The sequence below is a fragment of the Vitis vinifera genome, chromosome 1 (assembly GCF_030704535.1).
Source record: "Vitis vinifera cultivar Pinot Noir 40024 chromosome 1, ASM3070453v1".
In the NCBI taxonomy this organism is placed as follows: domain Eukaryota; kingdom Viridiplantae; phylum Streptophyta; class Magnoliopsida; order Vitales; family Vitaceae; genus Vitis; species Vitis vinifera.
The window spans coordinates 25,265,583-25,285,920 of record NC_081805.1 but is presented as its reverse complement, the minus strand read 5'-3'; the positions used below and the strand labels follow the sequence as shown (position 1 = coordinate 25,285,920).

General features: G+C 32.1%; 1 protein-coding gene and 1 long non-coding RNA gene across 2 annotated transcripts; one reads left to right on the top strand and one right to left on the bottom strand.

Moving 5' to 3' along the window:
• Positions 1 to 744: 744 nt before the first annotated feature.
• Positions 745 to 4,712, bottom strand: LOC109123127 (uncharacterized). The gene is made up of 2 exons (XR_002030798.1): positions 1,547 to 4,712; positions 745 to 1,349 (listed from the first exon to the last, which is right to left on the bottom strand). It is a non-coding gene; the product is annotated as an uncharacterized LOC109123127 (long non-coding RNA).
• An 11,700-nt stretch (positions 4,713 to 16,412) lies between these two features.
• LOC109123485 (receptor-like protein EIX2) lies at positions 16,413 to 18,366 on the top strand. Its single transcript, XM_059737046.1, has 3 exons — positions 16,413 to 17,313; positions 17,427 to 17,481; positions 18,204 to 18,366. The coding sequence occupies exon 1, from the start codon at positions 16,413 to 16,415 to the stop codon at positions 17,307 to 17,309; it is 897 nt and encodes a 298-aa protein (XP_059593029.1). The 3' UTR covers positions 17,310 to 17,313; positions 17,427 to 17,481; positions 18,204 to 18,366.
• Positions 18,367 to 20,338: the final 1,972 nt, after the last annotated feature.

Here is a 20,338-nt window from a genome sequence, read left to right as displayed (position 1 = left end):
AAAAAGTAAGTTTTATATGTAGCATTTTATTTTTAATTATTCTTCATATTTATCTTATTATTTTTTTAAAAATAACCCTAGAAAACAATTGAAAACATTTTTTTTTTTTAAGAACAAAACCTATTTTCTATTTTTTTAAAAATTGGTTTCTATTTTCTTATTGTCAAACAAGATTTTCTTATTTTCAATTTTCAAAAATAGAAACCTATTTTTAACAACCATTAACAAAGAGTTGTGCAGTACATGTGTTGCAATCATACACGAGGCAAGAGTGCTACACACTACAAGAAGGTAAGTTTATAGCGGCGAAGGCCATAGGGATGCAGATAAATCCTATAGTTGCAGCCACCCCACACAAGTAGAAGTTGTGAAGCTATCCCCGTTGTCATGTTTTTTCCTTAACTAAAAGCTCCATATGTGGTTGGGACAGCTGATAGTTGCTGCTATAAAGGTGTGATATCTACATAATTTAATACTATATAGTACTTATAGACATGGCCTTTTGTCAGCCGCAACTATAGGGCTTCATATGGATGCCACTTTTCCTTGCCTGCTGCCATAGGTTTATTCTCTTGACACAACTTATGTTTGGCCACAGTTGAAGTCTTGAAATTTTTTTTTCAAATATTTTAATTAAAATTCTCATTTCAAAATTGAAAAGGTCCTACCACTTTTTCCGGTATATATTTTCTATTACATATATAAAACTTTAGTTGAAGCAACAAAATTAAACAAAGTTTGAGATGACTTAAAAAAATCAAATTAAATAAACTGCACCAAACTCAAACAAAGTTTGGTTTCTTTCTTGGGTTTCAATTTCTAGTTCCTTATCCTCGTACTATCTTTCCTTAACAAAGTTCATTTTTTTCCTATCAAAATGAGAGAAGATCAAAGTTGAGACAAATTTAGCCTCAAAGCAGAAAAAGAGTGAAAAGCTATGCCTAACTAATCAAAAACCATGCTTCCATATCACATAATTAGAACTCCACAACGATCAACCAAAAGCGGAAAATTCCACTACCTTGTCCCTTCCAAGGGCAGCATAGTGTTGTAAGCCATTGCACGAGCCATCCTTGAAAAAGATAGAACAATACAATCTCAGATTAAGTTTTGGACAAACAAATGACCTGAATCTAAGCATTTAATATGAAAACAAAAGTAAAGTCAGGGAAATATCTGTTATCCTCTCAAGCCTACTTCAATAGGATAGCGCAAACATAAGGTAGTGCTATGAAAGAAGTGGTAGATCCATTATTTCTGCTCCGCAACAAATGGGGTACTCTGAAGGGTCTGAACAATCATGTGACTGTCATTTTCCATGTGTAAATGCAGAAGAACTATATAGTTACCTGGAGGATTTTATACAAAATACACAAGGCAACAAATGATATGCCTATGCTTAGAACATAATTCCAATAAAAACTAGTTCTAAGATTTCTTATTTATTGTGGAGTTGGGTGGAGTAGGAGGGAGGTGGGATTAATTTGATTTCACTCGGTAGTAAACATTTCTCAGTTTGAATGTGACCATGATGAGAATGAAGTACCTGGTGGACAGGCATGTGTGAAATAGTAGTCTATGGAGAGGAGCTTCTTAATGCTTCTGAGAGATTAATACATGCAGCCAAGCATTGGAAAGGATCCTCAGCAGACAACCACCAACGTCTTCCTTCCAGAGGTCTGTCTGTGGAATCAAATATATCTTCTAAATGATTCTCAATAAATGCTACCCAACCCTCGTATGATAACTTGTCCAGTCGACCAGCATATAAATTTTCTAAATGTATATTCAGCCAATGTAAGCCTGACTTCCCGAGAAGGCGTCCCTCTGCAAACTCCAGGATACCTCAACACAAATCAGAGTTTGAGATGGTTTAAATATGGGTGCATAGGGTGGGCAAATCAAGTGTAACAGATGTCAAGAATATGATGGAATGATAAATTGTTTAAATGCCCAAAAAACTTCAGAAATGGTGCTCTAACTCTCTATCAAGCAAGCCTCTTATGGGACAATGCCCTAGTTATTCATTGGGACTTCTATCACCTATCAGATGAATTCGGAGATACTAAGAGACTTCCTGACTAGTTAACAGAACTAGAAAGTAATAATTACTTATCTTAATATAAGAGACAAGATGAAATCAATACAGAATTACTCATGATTTTCCATCACCAAATTTCTACCAGTCTAGTTCTTACTACTTGTGGATCCTACATAATTAAGACAATATGAAAAGATAATACAATATGTGAAAATAGAATATCATAAAGAACTCGTTTTCTCATCATTAGAGAAAAGAAAAAAAAAAAACCCTTTGATTATACTCACAACTTTGAGAAAACTTCACCTGATTTCATACACCCAATATAAACTCAAGGCTTATTCAAATGGGTAGAGCAAGAGCTGCTTCTAGAGTATCTGTATGAAAACGATGGATAAGTCATCATGCTTTTGTAAATGTTTTAATTGTCAACATTTGAACCATTAAACATTATAAGAGAATTGCTCAGGCTATTAGCCTACCTATTAGTCGCCTTAATATCCCATTGTTGGCCTATTACCGAGCAACTTAAAGGTTTTGGGTAAGGTGGTGGTTTAACATTGATGTCTTAAGTTCGAACACACCCGAGGAAGCGTATTAAGACTATTGGGAAATTTTGGATTCAAACTTCACCCCATGTGGGTGCTAAGGCTATTAACTTACGTATCAATCACTCAATATGCATTGTCTTGGATAAGGGGAAAGAAAGAAAGAAAGAAAGATTAGTTATGGCAAAAGTGATGCTAACATATGATGTTCAATGTAATGCTCTCAAATGAAGAATAACATACTTTTTGTGCTAAGCATTTTAGTGCAGTTTAGCACATAAGTTATGTCAAAATTACTTTTTGAAGCAGTGAATCACAATATTACTTTTTGTTCCATTATTATGCAGACTATTGTCTCCCTTATTACAATAAAGACAAACTCCAAATTTCTGTAAACAGGAGTATAGAGGGTGCAGGGCAGGGGCAAGGGCAGGGCCTCTTGATGGTTTTCTGCTTTCCATTCAATTGAGCAACTTTAGAAAAATCCTAGAGAAACAAGATTTTAGCTTCTCATAATTTGCACTTGTTAGCTCTAAGGCTTTTCAAATTGGTTGATGGAGTTTGCAAACTATTGAAAGATGACTATTGCAAACTGAGAAAATAAACAAAACAATGAAAAAAGAATAGAAGACAAATGGAAGTTCCCTAAAAGTTTTCATGTTAACAAGAGTTCAGCCTACAAGCCTCCTGTTTTTATCCCTTATATGCTTATAACAGAAATGTCAATTTGTTAAGTGCCAACTGGGTCATTCTCTATGTAAATCATAGAAAGAGTAAAGAGAGAAACTTACAAAAAGAAGGGTATTCTACCAGTTGGTATCCATGTCTTATGGATTGCATCTCTATTGTTCTTGTGGCCAAACTTTGTTATAATTCCTACAACAGCTAAATGTTTTTTCTTAGGAGGAGTTCCTTCTTTTCTGACAAGTTCTTTGAGACAAAATCTTCCTGTTGTACTGCAAGTAACTCCATCTCAAAGGCTGCTAACTTCTGCTGTTCCTATAAAATTGAAGAACCATCACCATGACCTCTAGATTATATTTTGTCTATTATAACAAAAGCCCCAAAAAAAGAACCCCAATTACTCTGTAATTTTCAGTGTCATTGGCTGATTCCACTTGAAAACTATTAAAATGGTAAGTATAGATATTTACCTCTTTTACTATGAATGATTAATTTCAAAAAATGAAAATCGGCTGGTATCAACTCTGATTGTTTCAATAAAAGAAAGAAAAAGGCAAGAGCTTATGCACATCACCAGTTTATTTGGCATTGTAATGTAATGCTATAGAACATATACCATGATGGACTGATTCTGGTTCCATTCAATGTCAAGACCCTCTTTGTATCACTATAATTTAGTCTCAATAACAAAACAGTCCCAAAAAATGCATTAACAAACTGTGGGGAAGAAAAGTTGAAGCTACAATTGAATAACAATATCAAGCTCTTTAATCAAATAAACCTTATTCTCAGAATCCAACCACAGCCTACCAATAACAGATTTCCATAAAAACAATTTTTCTTTTGAAAAACATAGACCAATTATAATCAAAATCAAAGCATCACAAAACAAAAACCTAAATTAACGAAATTAACCACACTATAAACACTATTACAGCTAAGAAATGAAAATCATTTCACAATACGATACAGTGTGAGAACTCACGGGCCGGTGACATAAATCGATGCCATGGTGGCGAACATGGCTAGCATGAGAACCGAAACTAGAGATTTGAAAGCCGAACCAGATAGTAGGTGATTCCGTCCCCGGCTATGCATTTCATCACTGTGAAGCGAAGAAGACTACAATCTTTAGAGACCTTTCATCAATGGCTGGCCAACCGGGTTGAATTTCGGGTTATGTTTCTCTTTGACCAGATTTCGGCTCCGAATTTGAAATACACAAGAGTATTTCGGAGAAGAAAAGAGAGAATCAGAGTTGGTCGTTGATCTAGGCCTCGTCATTGATGGTAGTAATGTAGTTGGAGAAACAATTCTTTTCGATGCCCCAGAAAATGAACAATCACTAGACATACAGAAGGGTTTTAGGATCTTACCATAATACTGAAAGGTACTTTTTCTCCGATAGATATTGAAAAGACATCACCAATCGGTGTCTTGGTCACCACTTGGTACCTTTATTTATTCATACATTTATACTTTGACCTTATTTCTTTATATCTTGGTCCAACAATCTAAATTAATTTTGCCAAAGTCAACAATCAAGATGGAAGTCAATAGTTACCAATTCAATTCCTTAATATTTTCCAATTTTTTAACATGGTAAGGTTAGCTTAACATAATTGGGTAATGAACTATAAAGGTCCGAACAAGCTCTAGCAAAGAGAATAAGCTTCGATCATCTATCATATTCTCTCACCCATATTCCCATATTTATTTTTGCATCTACTCTCAACACTTCATTTTCTTGTTATCCATTGACTTGACCATAGGTGATGTGCTGGATGACCACTCAACCATCTTGTGTTGCAAGTTTGGCAAATTGGTTTGCCAAGTAGTTGATAAGGGCATCAATAGGCGAGAGCTTTTTAGACAAGCTCAAAATCTACTGCACCATTAGATACATAACAGTTGGTAAGACTATTTTAACTTTGAGATAAAATGTATGTGAATTTTGTTCTTATGGAATTTCTACTATTCTATAACCAATAATTTTTGGGTCATATAACAGCATATATACTCCCCAAATCCTCATTTATATTACTAGGAAAGATAACATTGAAGGAAATTAAAGTAAAAAAAATTAAAGGAACTAAAAAATATCAACCTCAGCAAATTTTAATAAATTTTTTTATTAATTTCCCATTTTCTATACTTCTCTTAAAGATTAGTAAATTTTAATAATTATTTTCATTACTTCTCTAACTTTATCCACATTATTTATAAAGGGGAATCAAGAGTTTGAAAAATATATAAATTTTCAAATAAAACTTTTTGTTGTTTCATGATTGGTCATTTAACATTAAAGGGAGAGTAAAATGTAATCATATGTTGAAATTATGTTATTGGACTAGCATAATCACCTAAATTCACCTATTAATGTCAAATGTTTTTTGTGGACTACGTATATTGTAAACTATATTTGGTTGTGCATGGGTATTGTTTTGGGCCATAATCAATTTATGTATTGTGCAGAGGCCCATGGCTTCACCTTGCTCATAATATTTTAGTTGACCCATTGAGATGAATTATGGGCCTTTAGTCCATCAGGATTAAAGTGTACATACCTTAAAACTATACTGTTGAGGGGGGATATAAAAGTTAAAAAGGGAGAGGAGAGTATAGGGAGAACTTCATCACCCTCCTCACTTTTATTCTTTTATTCTCATTGTTGACCAAGTTTGTGCAGTCAAGCTTGTAGTTAGATCAAGAAGAAAAAAAATGGTAAAGATAAGTTTAAACACTATGGGAACTATAATGGTAAAGAAAAAAATATTACTTTCTTGGGATTTATAATGCTTTTAAAAACACAATCAACCAAAGATTACAAAAAAAAAAAAAAAAGAGGTAAATTTCAAACATTCGCTTGACATTTTTGTAGATTTGTTTATCAAGTGAACAAAATGGAGAAAATATAATATTTTTCTTTTACAAATTTATTAATTTGATTTTAAAAGTTTAGTGAACCACAAATACATGTGAGACAATATTTAGTGAATTTACTTTGAAAAAATAAAATATTTTTAAAAAATATGACAACTAAAAAATAATTTCATAAATTTATAGTAAATTATGAGAAGCAAAATATGAAGTCTCTTCAAAAAATAACTTCAAATTTTGAAAATTCAAATTTTGCATCTTTTAAGTCGAATATATAATAGATAGGTTCGATTAGAATCGGTTTCTATTGATTCATTGTTTTGAAATGAATACCGAACCAATGTGATCATTTTTTATATATATATATATATAATAGATAGATTCGATTGGTTCATGAACACTGAACCAATGTAATCATTTCTTTTTTAATAGAAACAAACATCTTTAAATGAAAATAAAAAGTAATAAGATTGGATTGGTTAGATTTAAAGTCAGTTTGGTTGGCTAATGTCCTTGAACTTAGATTTCTAATTTACTTTCATTTAGTAATTAACTAGAAAAATCCAATTAATTTAAAAAATAAAATTTAGATTTTTACATTTTTTCCAAATTAAAAATAAAAATTAATAAATTAATCTCAACAATATTCATAAATTTGAAGATAGTTACATAAAAATAAGTTTTAACATAGAAATTTTTTAACAACCAAACATAATTAGAAATCCTAATAATTATCTAATTGTTATTTTTTTACACTTTGCATTATTAGTCATTATAAAATGTTTATTATGATAATAAATTATAAATTTTTTTTATATTTATAAATATATTAAATTAATATCTCTTAAATTGTTAATTTTAAAATTAAAATAAGAAAAAATATAATAATTAATTTTATAGATATTTTTAACATGTAGAAATAAATAAGTGTAACTCTTTAGACATTAATAAAAGAAAGCAATTTAACACTTAACAATATTTATACATTGATAAAAAGTAAACAACCTAAAAAACTTAATAATATAAGTAGATTTAAGTCAAACTTAGATCTACTCAAATTTTAGACCGAAAATAAATACCACATTAACCTGTTATACATTTTTCCAACCCTTTATATATATAATAAAAAATTTGAATATATATAAAATTTTAAATGATTTTTATGATATTTTATTTTCCTTTATAGGCTATAATATTTAACATGGAGTAGGAAATTTCATGTAGCTTTCTTCAATTAATTAAAGTTAGTAAAACATCCGTAGGAGAAAATTCTAACAAGAGTCTAAAATGCTTTTTGGAGAAAATATACACAACATTTGAATTTCTTTTCTTTTTGATTGTGACATCTTGATGCTTGACTAAAACAAATTTCGTGTGAGTTAAGCAAAAGAATGGAGGAATAGAAATAAAAAATAAAATATTGTATCGTTTTCTTTGGACCATGACTTCATGTTTCAAAAACTTGGTAATTAATATCTTGAATTAACATTAGTACATGACATATTTTTTTTGAATCAATGCATAAATGAACAAAGTGGAAATTAAAAATATATTAACCTTGAGTCGGACTAGAACCGAATCCAACAAAAAGAGAAGTGTCTCAAACACTCATCCTACTTATTTATATGTTAATTATTAGTTTGGTGAAACTTCTTCTATATGCTAAAAGGTCTTCATTTCTTCTAAATTTATAGTTGTATCAAAATTTGAAATAGTTTCAAAACCTGTCCATCATCATTCCTAAATTTTAAACATTTGGTTACTAAATTTTCTTTGATTAAATTTTGAAACCAAAGGTTCAAATTGTGAACTATCTAACCCAATCTAGTCATTATAGCTTTACAATAATTGTTAAATGAGATGTAACAGAAACCTAATTGTTGTTGCTTACAAGATTTTTTAGGTATTTAGATAAATTTATAACAAAAATTCCACTTCGAAAAGAGTTCAACAAAAAGTACACACAATGTTAACTAAGCTACCTTTAAAATCATAATTTTACTCGGTGTTTATTTTTGTTTCCTTGAAAGTGCCAAGAAAAGAAAAAATAATAATAGGAAAAATGATTATGTTATGGATTGTTATATCATCGAAAATATCAATAAAAATCAAATATAATTAAAATTAGTTAAAAATTTATATATTTAAAAATCTCAATTGCTATTCGTAACACCATTTTTACTAATACGACATTTTGCATTCCTAAATTACCTTTCCTTATTTCTTCCTCCTCTCTCTCCTCTCTCCTCTCCTCTCTGTCCTCCCCAATCTCACGTCCCGCACCCCTTTTTTATTTTTCTTTTCTTTTCTTTTCATTTTCCCAACCCCCACCCCATATTTTAACATTCTTTTTCTTTTATTTTTATATTCCTTTTCATCTCTACCTACTCAACCTCCCATCCCACGTAAACTTTGTGTTTTTTTTTTCTTTTCATTTCTTTTATTTTTCACACTCAATTGTTTTTCATATTCTTCTTATATTTTAAAACAAAATAATTTCTTTAAATAATAAATTATAAAATTATTTTTTTCACCAAAAGTATATTATGTAAAATGATTTTATTATATTCAATGTTTTAATGTGAAATTCATAACTCAATTTTTTTAAATAAAAATTATTATTAAAATTTTAAAATAAACAATATTTAATTGGAATGGTTTTTTAAAAAATATTTTTTTTAGTGTTCAATATGATTTTTTTTTGTAACCCAAACAAAAATATTGCTGTGGACCCCGCATTTCGGCTCATGTGTTTCCCACTCGATGGCGAACTCGACTTTTATTAAAAAAAAATGATTTATTATTTATTAGAAAATGACTTGGAGTCCACTTATTTTTATTTTATTTTTAAAAGGGTAAACAAAATAAGAAAGAAAAACCCTAAATGTGACTCCTTATTTAGGAAAAGGTGGTCTGTGAGAAACCGGATCGGGCTCGGGGGTCAGGTTACTTATCGGGAAGGTACGGTAAAGATCGTAACACCCTTTTAAGCCCCTAAAGTCGGGTCTCTACTAATAAAATAAAGCTGATGTGGCAATTGATGCGTAAATCAATGAATACCCAGACCGATGATGCACGTATGAGAGTTAGAGCATGCATATAGAAAGACTAGAAGGGTAATAGATACGTACCTGGGCGACGAGCCATAATATGCTATCAAAAAGCGAGGTTAGTGCACAATTAAGAAATAATTTCGAGCATGTTATAGAGTAGAATAAAATCAATCATGCGGGACAATTAAATCAATCAATCCATAAATCAATTATAAAGTCACTTATGTGGGGCCCCCACCAAAGCCCATTTATTTTGCATGAATTAATTCCAATAACCCCATTATTTTGGAATTACAAAATTGAATCCTTGCTTATCTCAAAACCTTCTAAGAATAGAGAAAATGTGAAAATTGCTCGCCATGAAGAAAAATGGTAGCAGAATTTTATTAAAAAAAATGGATTTTTGGAACCTAAAAATAATGCTAAGGAGGAAATATAAAAGAGTCTGAAATTATTTTAAAACAAATTAAATTTAGAAAATTATTTGAAAAGAGGGATTTAGAAAAAGTTATTTTCGAAATTAAAGAAGGGATGTAAGGGTGCCAAAGGGCGTGAAGACTTCACCTCCAGCTCTTGGAAGATTTGATCCTCACAATTTTGATACGCTGCAATCTAAAGCATCAACAAGGAAATCAGCATCATCTTTGCAGAAACACATAGGTGGCTTTATTCTGAAGACGTTTCCATGGAGTTCTCCCTTTCTGATAAGAATACCGAGCTCTCGAAGATCCTCAAACAGGACTGCAGTTTCTGCTTTGGCAGGAGTTTTCTCTTGTCTGTCAGTTACAAGTTCCACCCCTCCATTAGCTGCGTGACTTGGGAGGTGATCCATGCATTTCGTTCCACGTGGAATTGAGACGACACTTTCTAAAGATCGAAGGGCAGCAATAGCATTGTCGCATTCCAGAAAAGCATTACCACGCTCAGATATTGCAGCATTTTGTTGCATTAGTGCCTCATATCTTGGGATTTTCGATTTGGAAGCTATTGTCATGAGGGTCCCACATAACTTTGTAAAGCCTCAATGTGGAGACAAGGATTTATTATTTGAGCAGCAGAAACAGTGACAGCTGATAAAACAGGGTGGTTCTCTCGCTCGCCACTTTGTTTCAAGCAAGTTAGTACAATTGGCAAAGCAAGAGTTGCATTCCAATAGCTCATCAACTGCATCTGTGCATAGCCCGAAGGTGAGTCTCCTTCAAAGCCATATGTATCGAAAGCTTCATGATGGTTACTAGCATTCTCCACCTCTTTTGTACTCCAGCTGTTACAGAAATAGCGATGAGAAAGCCACTAACAGCGCAGTGTAGATCGCCATTGACAGCACTCTACAGAATTATCTCCAAGGCAAGCAGTCCCCGCAGCACCAATAATTCCTTCCCCTTCTCCTTCAAGATCTCTATCATGCCTTCCTCTGAATTAAGATGGTGGAGCTCATTGAAGAGGGTGATGGGGTACCATTACCATCTCAAACTATAGCTAATATTGGGAATGATAATTGGTGGCAAGAGGGAGTAAGGAAGTGGATCTCCTGATTTCCCTTCAACATTAACAGGTAAATTTGCCAAAGATCCAGAAACTTTCTTCTCTGACAATGTATCTGCCGATGCTGAAGAAGAATGCAGCACCTTACCAGGTCCTTCGTTTCCTGGTATGATATAACCAAAAGGTTGGTGGTCTGCCTCCAATGTATCAAACGGAGAGCAAAAGGAAACGGCAATAGGCGAAGCCAAGCCATTTGTACTGTAGGATGAAGAGAAAGCAACCAGGTCATCAACAACCCTATTCATGTCTGCTTCGTGCCAAGCCCACTTATTATTGAAAACACCTTTATTTTAATCACTGACAACTCCAACCACTTCTCCATCATGAATACAAAGTTGTTCCAAGTTGAAGTAGTCAACTGTTCGAGGACCACCTTCTTGGCCACTGTCTTTGAATCTTTCTTCCCTTTAAAAAGCCTATCCAATAGTGTATGCAGAAAATGTCCGAAGGGCCTAAGATAACCAGATCCAAGAAGCACTTTGAGAAGAAGACGCTTCAGTTGAAGTTTCTGCATACCAGATAGCTTTGGAGAAACTATGTCACTGACAACTGACAACATAGCCGCTATAATGGTCTTAGTTCTCAAAGGGTGACACTGAAGTTGTCAAAGGTACTGCTGCAAACCCTTCTTCGCCAATGATCCCATGCTTCACCTCTTCTCAACCCGTGATTTCTTGATAGAGAAAGAAAGGGAGAGTGAGACTCTGTCCTTGTCACTTTTGCAGATGACGCCTCTGCTTCTAACTTCCATAAATGGCTCTTATAATCAGCCAATTCTGATTGCAACTGACTAATAACAGTCCACAATTGAAACATTCTGTGCTGATTGATTTTCCCAGAGTTGATGGTGCTTCTGAGAAAGCTTCGCTGGTAGCTGGATAGTTCCTCGTTGAAAGTGTTGTTCAACAGTTGCTGAGCAGCCTGGCAATGGTGGTGGCTGTGAAGAAAAGTAGTTGCATGCTCCTGGGTAAGCATAGGAATCAAGTCGGTGGGGGACAAACAGTGGGTATTGAAGGATAATAAAGGAGTGAAAATTGGCTATTATGGAATGGGATTTACGGGTAGATGGATATGGTGAAATGGGATGGATGTGAACGTATACAAGCGATGGGTATAGGAGATGTGATGATGGAGTGATAAAGTAAACGGGTGTGAAATATAGACATGCAGATGGGGAAGGAGAAATGAGGCAAAGAGAGCGGGTATAGGGTATGATTGGAGAGAGGTTTGAAAAGATAGATGGGGTACATAGATATGTGGTGTAGAGAGATAAACGAGTAGGAAGTAGATGGTAGATGAAAAACGAAATGGGATGGTAGGTAGGCTACATGGGTATGATGATGATGAAATGCATGGGGGGGGGGGGTGTTGTGAGATAATGGTATAGAAATGATGGACGGTCACACTTGCATGGTTCTTGTGCATGTGGATTAAGACGGTACTGCTTTCCATTTGCCATTGCTCTTCCCTGTAACTAATGGTTCACGCTGTAGGATCAGCTTCATTTAGGCCATGGTCGATACAATCGACTCAACTATCTCCACTTCTAGGCACGGTGACCAACACAGAGGAAGATGGCTTCCCGACAGCCCAATTTCCTTTGACATAAGATCTACATGGTTCAACCAAGAATAATGGGTCAAAATAGCCTTCCGCTGAAACATAATGTTCAGAATGACCTACTTTTCAAACAATTGTTCAAAATAACCATTTTGAGTCCGCATACAAAGTAATTTTTTATTCCTTTTATTTTTTACTTTCCCAAACTTCAGCTGCATTTTTTCTTTCCCAATCCCAAACTTCCATCCGAGTTGCTCTCTTCCCCTGTGCTCTGCGTGTGGTTTTTTCATTAAAAACCCTAGCCCCATCAATGGGCCACTGAGGGAGACGTTGGAGCTACAACTTCCATCCGAGCTACTCTCTATTCCTAGCCCGTGCTCATTTTTCCTTAAAAATCCTAGCCCCACCAGTGGGCCACTGAGGGAGACGTTGGAGGTTGAGGTTAGTGTTAATTTTTTTTAGATCTGAGCTTTTTTTTATCATGTGTTGTTAGTATTTTTATTTTTCCCGTTGGATGCTGAGAAAAGTGGGAAACGAGAATGAAAACAGAAAGAAAAAAATTCTTGATTTTTCCCGTTTCTCAGTTTTGATTTAGGGTTCTTGAAATTTAAATCCAATGGCACAACAGCAAAGAGACCCCTAAAACGGATCCAAAAAACACAGAGAGCAAAAGAAAAGCAATTTTTTTGGTTTTCCTTGGGGGTTTTGCATGGATTTTCTCGGAAATCAAACGAGGATGAATTTTCGCGGAAATCGAATGGGGCATGGATTTTATTGGGAATCAAAGGGGGGTTGCAAATAATAATAATAATAATATGATTAGATTAGTACCTGCGAGGATTGAGAGTGGCAGAGTGAGAGAAGGGCTTTTTTAGGGATTCTCCCGGCTGGAGGGCAACTTCAGAAAAGGGGTTCTTCATGCCCGAGTGAGAGAAGTGGGTAGCCTTTTGATTTTTAGATTTAATAGAGTTAAAAAAAAAAAAAACAAATCATGAGAACAATTTTATCTCATCTTAATAGAATATATTATAATTTTTAATAAAATTAAAGATTAAATAAAAAAGATATTAATAAAAATAATTTTATCATATTATTATTATGAAATTTTCCTGTGGAATTATTATTATGGGCTTGCTTTGGTATTGGTACATCAGCTTATCACTTTTCCTAGGGAATTAACTGAATTTACTAAATTTATATTAATATTACTAAATTTTCCTATTGATATTAAGTAAATTACTAAATTTATAAAATATTTATATATTTGAATATTTAAATGAATAAATGAATATAAGAATTAAAGTTTGAAGGTGTAGTAGAGTCATTTTTATAAATATATCATATTTAAATACTTCACTTTTAAATAAATTTTATAAAATATAGTGTTATTTATTTTTATTTTCATATTTTCAATTGCTAATTTACTTAATATCTTGTTTTTGTTAAAAAATATTATTTAATTTCATAACAAGTCAACATAATACCACAGTTATGCATGATGTTCATTAATCAATTATCAAATTTCAATTAGAAAAATTTCTCTTTATTTATCAAAAAAAAAAAATTCAATTAGATAATTGTTGGCTTTTGAATAAGAAAGGGGACCCACCCTAGTAATTGTTAATTATTCAAATCAAAAGGGTAGTTGGTTGGTTTGAAATTTGAAACTTTGGAATTGGAATAGTTGTTTTATTGTTTGTTTTTTATATTGATTGGAAAAGTCAAAGTAAATACTTAATAATGGATGATAATAATATAACTATTGAAACCTTGGAACATCTTGATTCACTTGAGGTAAGCTAAGTTGCTAACTAGTCATGGTTTCACTTTTTATTTATTTTTCATCCTGCTTAGAACTCTTTGATAGTGTTAAGTTCATCAAGAAACTTATTGTATCATCATGATCATTATGAGCCATTCAAAAGATGAAAATACGTACTTTCATTGACATTAAATTTCATTTGTGATTTGGTTGGTGATCTTTTGAATGCTGTGATTACATTTTGTGTGTAATTGATTGCTTGATATTTGACAACACTAGGATGGTTTTCTATAATCAAATAGGCGGACTACTCAGCTAGATTTACCGCCAGTCATTCCGAGGGGTAGGCGGGGCTTACGTCGACCTAGATTGCTACCTCCACCACCACCTCCATTTCCAGCTCTAGCCCCATCACAGACAGATGTTATTCATGTGTCACATGCAGTACCTGCTACAGTTAGAGAGGGGCGTCCAAAAAGGAAGAGAGTATTACACATAGGTTCTCTCTTTGTGGAGGCATGTGAGATTATATATGTTTTTTATTTTCCACTATATTAATGTTTAGTGGATATTTTTTGTGACTTTAATTAAACTATTAAAAATTACATTTTGTAGTAGACTTTTTGTAATTAATTTCATTAACTAATTTTGTAAAAAAATCTATATATGACAACTACGGCTTAAGAGTATGTTATTATTTTGTTAAAGATAAATTTGTCATAATACAAATAAATTAATATCTTAAAAATTAACAAATTAAATATCTTAAATTAATAAATTATACAATTTTATATATTATTTATATGTTATATAAATTTATTATTTTAAGATTATTAATTTATTAATAAATCAAATATTCATTTATAATATCTTTTATTTATCAATTTATGTTTGTTGAAATAATACTAGATTTTTAAGTTTAAATATAAATAATTTTTTATTTAAGTATATTTTTAAAATTTCAATCATAAATTGTCATTTAATAGTTTTTAATTAAATTTGAAAGTAAAAAAAATATTATAATTAAAATCTCAGTTATTAACTACTATACTATTATTTCGAGAAAGATAAATTTATCATAATATAAATAAATTAATATCTTAAAAATTAACAAATTAAATATCTTAAATTAATAAATTATACAATTTTATATATTATTTATATGTTATATAAATTTATTATTTTAAGATTATTAATTTATTAATAAATCAAATATTCATTTATAATATCTTCTATTTATCAATTTATGTTTGTTGAAATAATACTAGATTTTTAAGTTTAAATATAAATAATTTTTTATTTAAGTATATTTTTAAAATTTCAATCATAAATTGTAATTCAATAGTTTTTAATTAAATTTGAAAGTAAAAAAAATATTATAATTGAAATCTCAGTTATTAACTACTATACTATTATTTCGATAAAGATAAATTTATCATAATATAAATAAATTAATATCTTAAAAATTAACAAATTAAATATCTTAAATTAATAAATTATACAATTTTATATATTATTTATATATTATATAAATTTATTATTTTAAGATTATTAATTTATTAATAAATAAAATATTCATTTATAATATCTTCTATTTATCAATTTATGTTTGTTGAAGTAATACTAGAATTTTAAATTTAAATATAAATAATTTATTATTTAAGTATATTTTTAAATTTCATTCATAAATTGTAATTTAATAATTTTTTAATTAAATTTTAAATTTAAATAAAAATGAACTAAAGCCGCGGTTGCCAATCGCGGCTTTAGTTAAAAAATGAAGCCGCGTTGCTTTGGAAACAAGATTTTTCGTGGTTAGATCTTTCTAGAAACCAATTGTATGGAACGCTTCCCAACTCATCATCCTTTAGCCAAGACGCATTGGTGGATTTAAGTTTCAACCGCTTGGGGGGCCCACTCCCACTTCGACTTAATGTGGGATCTTTGTATTTGGGAAACAATTCATTTTCAGGTCCAATTCCCTTGAACATCGGGGAATTATCAAGCTTGGAAATCCTTGATGTTTCTTGTAACTTGTTAAATGGCAGCATTCCTTCATCAATTAGTAAACTGAAGGATTTGGAAGTAATTGATCTCTCAAACAATCATTTATCTGGAAAGATTCCAAAGAATTGGAATGATTTGCACAGGCTTAGGACCATAGATCTATCCAAGAACAAACTGTCTGGTGGGATTCCGAGTTGGATGTGTTCAAAATCTTCACTTACTCAGTTGATATTGGGTGACAACAATCTTACTGGGGAACTCGCTCCAAGTTTACAAAACTGCACAAGCTTGTCTACACTGGATTGGAGATACCCAAATGGATTGGAGAAAGAATGCCAACACTGGAGCAGCTGCGTCTACGGGGCAATATGTTGACAGGAGATATTCCTGAGCAATTGTGTTGGCTTTCTGATCTCCACATTTTGGATCTTGCAGTGAACAATTTATCAGGATCCATCCCACAATGCGTAGGCAATTTAACTGCTTTAAGTTTTGTGACCTTATTAGACAAAAATTTTGACGACCCCAGTGGTCGTGCCGCCTATTCGGAGCGCATGGAGCTAGTTGTAAAGGGACAAAATATGGAATTTGATAGCATATTGCCAATTGTGAAGTTGATAGATCTTTCTAGCAATAACATTTGGGGAGAGATCCCAAAAGAGATCACAAATCTCTCGACCCTGGGTACCTTGAATTTGTCCCGAAACCAGTTGACTGGAAAGATACCTGAGAAGATTGGAGCCATGCAAGGGCTAGAAACTCTTGACCTCTCATGCAATTGCCTGTCAGGCCCAATTCCTCCGAGCATGTCTTCTATAACCTCATTGAACCATTTGAACCTATCGCATAACCGCCTGTCAGGACCAATTCCAACAACCAACCAGTTCTCGACATTCAACGATCCATCCATTTATGAGGCGAACCTGGGACTTTATGGGCCTCCATTGTCAACCAACTGCTCCACCAACTGCTCCACTTTAAATGATCAAGATCACAAAGATGAGGAGGAAGATGAAGATGAATGGGACATGTCATGGTTCTTCATAAGCATGGGATTGGGCTTTCCGGTGGGATTTTGGGCTGTATGTGGCAGTTTGGTTCTAAAGAAGTCTTGGAGGCAGGCATATTTCCGGTTCATTGATGAAACCAGAGATAGGCTATATGTCTTCACTGCAGTGAATGCGGCTTGTCTGAAAAGGAAGATGGAAGCAAATGGAGTTCATGGCTAAAAAGGTGAAATATCTTACATCACTTCCCATTCTTTTTCCTTCTTTTTTTCTTCCTTGTTTGTTTTTTAATTTCATTGTATTTTTGGTGTGTTATGATTATCATCACAATGAATTCAGCTCTTTTGCAGAGGGTGATAAGGTTTCAAAATAACAAACATCATACAAAAAGAAGGTAAGATGAATTTCATTACAATGTAATGTAAGGTCATCTCCGTTTAGGTACATATTTGTTAGCTATTAATCATTTTATACTTATATTTTATTATATGATTTCTTAAATTCTTGAATTGGAAATAATGATTTAAATTTACAAAAGAAATTGAATTGTAGTCTTGTTGGACTTAGATTTTACTAAAAGTATATTGCTTTAAATGTTCAAAGCATGTTATAGTAAGGGGCATATTTTTAGACCCTTCAACCATGCATATGAATATAAGTTGTTTCTCTTTCCTTACTACAATTAAGTTCCTAAATACAATGCATAGGGTAATCAATTTCTTAGTTTGAGTCATTAGAAAGAGGATTGAGGAAGTTTATAATTGGGTTCAACTCTTTGAAGTTATAGAATGCGATTTTCATAGGAAAGATTAAGATACATGAAATTTTTTCCAAGGTTGAATTCCAAAAAATATACAAACAAGCAGCTAAGGTTATAGATTGTTATAGGTCGTTAGTTGAAACTCTAAATTTATTGACAAATATACTCATTTGAGTATGGTTAATACCATAAGTATGAAAACTATAAGAATTTAAATAGTCTCTATAACCAAGTTTGTTAATATTATGTTGTTAATTAATTAATTAATTATATAATGAACATGCTATTTATATTCCATGATGAAAATCTAAATGTTGCTTAAATTGAAGCTAATTATGTGTATTTACTTGTTTCAGATTGAATACAATGATGAATTCTTAGTGGTAATGAAGATTTCTTTGGCACGAGTGTTTGAGAACTTATCTTTGAAATGTTGGCAAGCAATTATTTTTCTTTAGGTAGGTTTGTTATTTGTAAACTGTCATTTAAGTAAGAAAAGTTGTAATATTAAGTTGGATACTCAGATGGTGTTTGTTTTTTGCTGAAAGCAATTTGTTTTCAGAATTTAGGTTGTTTGTTTTTCTACTTTTTCATGACTTATAGACTTTTTACTAAATAGAAAAAGCTAAAATATATAGTTTTTTCTAAACGGAAAAAATAACATATTGATTTTTCTTTACTTTTTAATACTTAATAGAAATAAAATATTACAAAATCAAACAACCTAATATTTAACACTATTAAGTATTAAGGTTCTATTTAGAATTAAGTAAAAAAACAAACACCACCTCAGCCTAGTTTTGATATTTTAGAGTCATCTGTGCCTTAAAATTATCCTTTCAACTTCTATGTTTATGATAATTTGGTAGTTGATTATCACTAAGTACCAGTCAGAAATTTTTGTCCATTATTGATTCAAATATATTTTTGGTATAAGCTTCAAGTGATTGAGCTAATTGTACATTATTGAAAAATATGGCAAACCTAATTACTAACATCAGTGTTCATCACCTCTAGTCAGTGATTGAAATGTCTTTTTTATCGACGAAATTTCTCCGATATTTCGGTTATCGGTGAAGCTCGATACGATATTGAGGACAGATAATCAATTGGAAGGAATTTTGCTCTTTTTCTGAAATTGTCGCCGAAATATCGGTTTTTGCCGATTTGTTGGGAAATTTACCGATATTTCTATCGGTCAACGTTGGCTTCGGTCAAAGTGTAGCTCCACTCCCCTCAAAATTAATTTTTCACTGTAGCATGGGCGTTGGGGTTCGATGAAATTGGGATCATTGAAGAAGAAAAGGAGATACGAGATCGCTTGGTTGACCGGGTAGTGGGTCCAGAAGAACGGGCTGTTGAGGACGCCTCCGCCCACTTGGGGCTCCGAGTTTCCATACAAAAGCCCCCACCCCTCCAATCGGATGGTTGCTTGCCACCAGAAAAGCGGCGATCAGACGACACCTGATCCACGATTCTCCACCATCTTCCAAACCCCACCAACAAAAACAATCCCCAAGATTCAATCTTTCCCTCCCCACCTCAACCACACCAAAACCCCATATCACAAACCCTAGATTCCTCCCAACCCAGACACCAATCAGCTCCCACAACACCAAAACCCCCCAAATCACAAACCTTAAGACTCTCCCACCCAAACTCCCCCTGATTCAAACAAACTACTGGGTAATTCTTAAGCTGATTGAGCATAGGTTCCGATTCACAAACAAAGGTAAGTCCCCAAGAAAGAGAAACAAAACAATACAGAGAATGAGAGACGAATAGAAACCCTAGCTATCATTTCGATAAAGAACAATAGAGACTATTTTCCAACTTTTCATTCACACATCCACATGTACAAACCCATATATATATATAGCTATAAACATACATAAGTTTAGTAGACATATATATGATATATGAAATTGTGAATAAAGATCAAAGGTGGGTTTGATTTGCATGGATGGCAACGAATACTTCCCCACACAAAAGACATCTTTATCGGGTAATGGTTTTGGATATTTTATATAAATCAATTTAATTTTTTATTTAAAATGTAATAAAACATCTTTCAATAAAAGTATTTTTAAAATTTAAAAATAAATAAATACGAATATATTAAAAGAATTTAAGCATACAAAATAACTTTAATATATATTATTCTTTATTTTATCATTTTTTTGAAAGTTTTTTTTAAGTATTTTCATGAATTTTAAAACAAGATCTATATTTTTGTCAAAATGTTCACCGATATTTATTCAATATTTTCGATATAACCGTAAAATCTAAGTACTAATATATTTGTATTTACTGATATTTCAAACCTTGCCTCTAATTGTAAAATATTTGTCAAATAATATATTTTCTCTTCATTTGATTCAACAAAATATGACCTAACAACATTGGTATAATATTGTTAGGAATTTGAGGCTAATCCAACCTATGGTAGTCACCCTAGAGGGGGGGTGAATAGGGTGATGGTCTCTTTTTC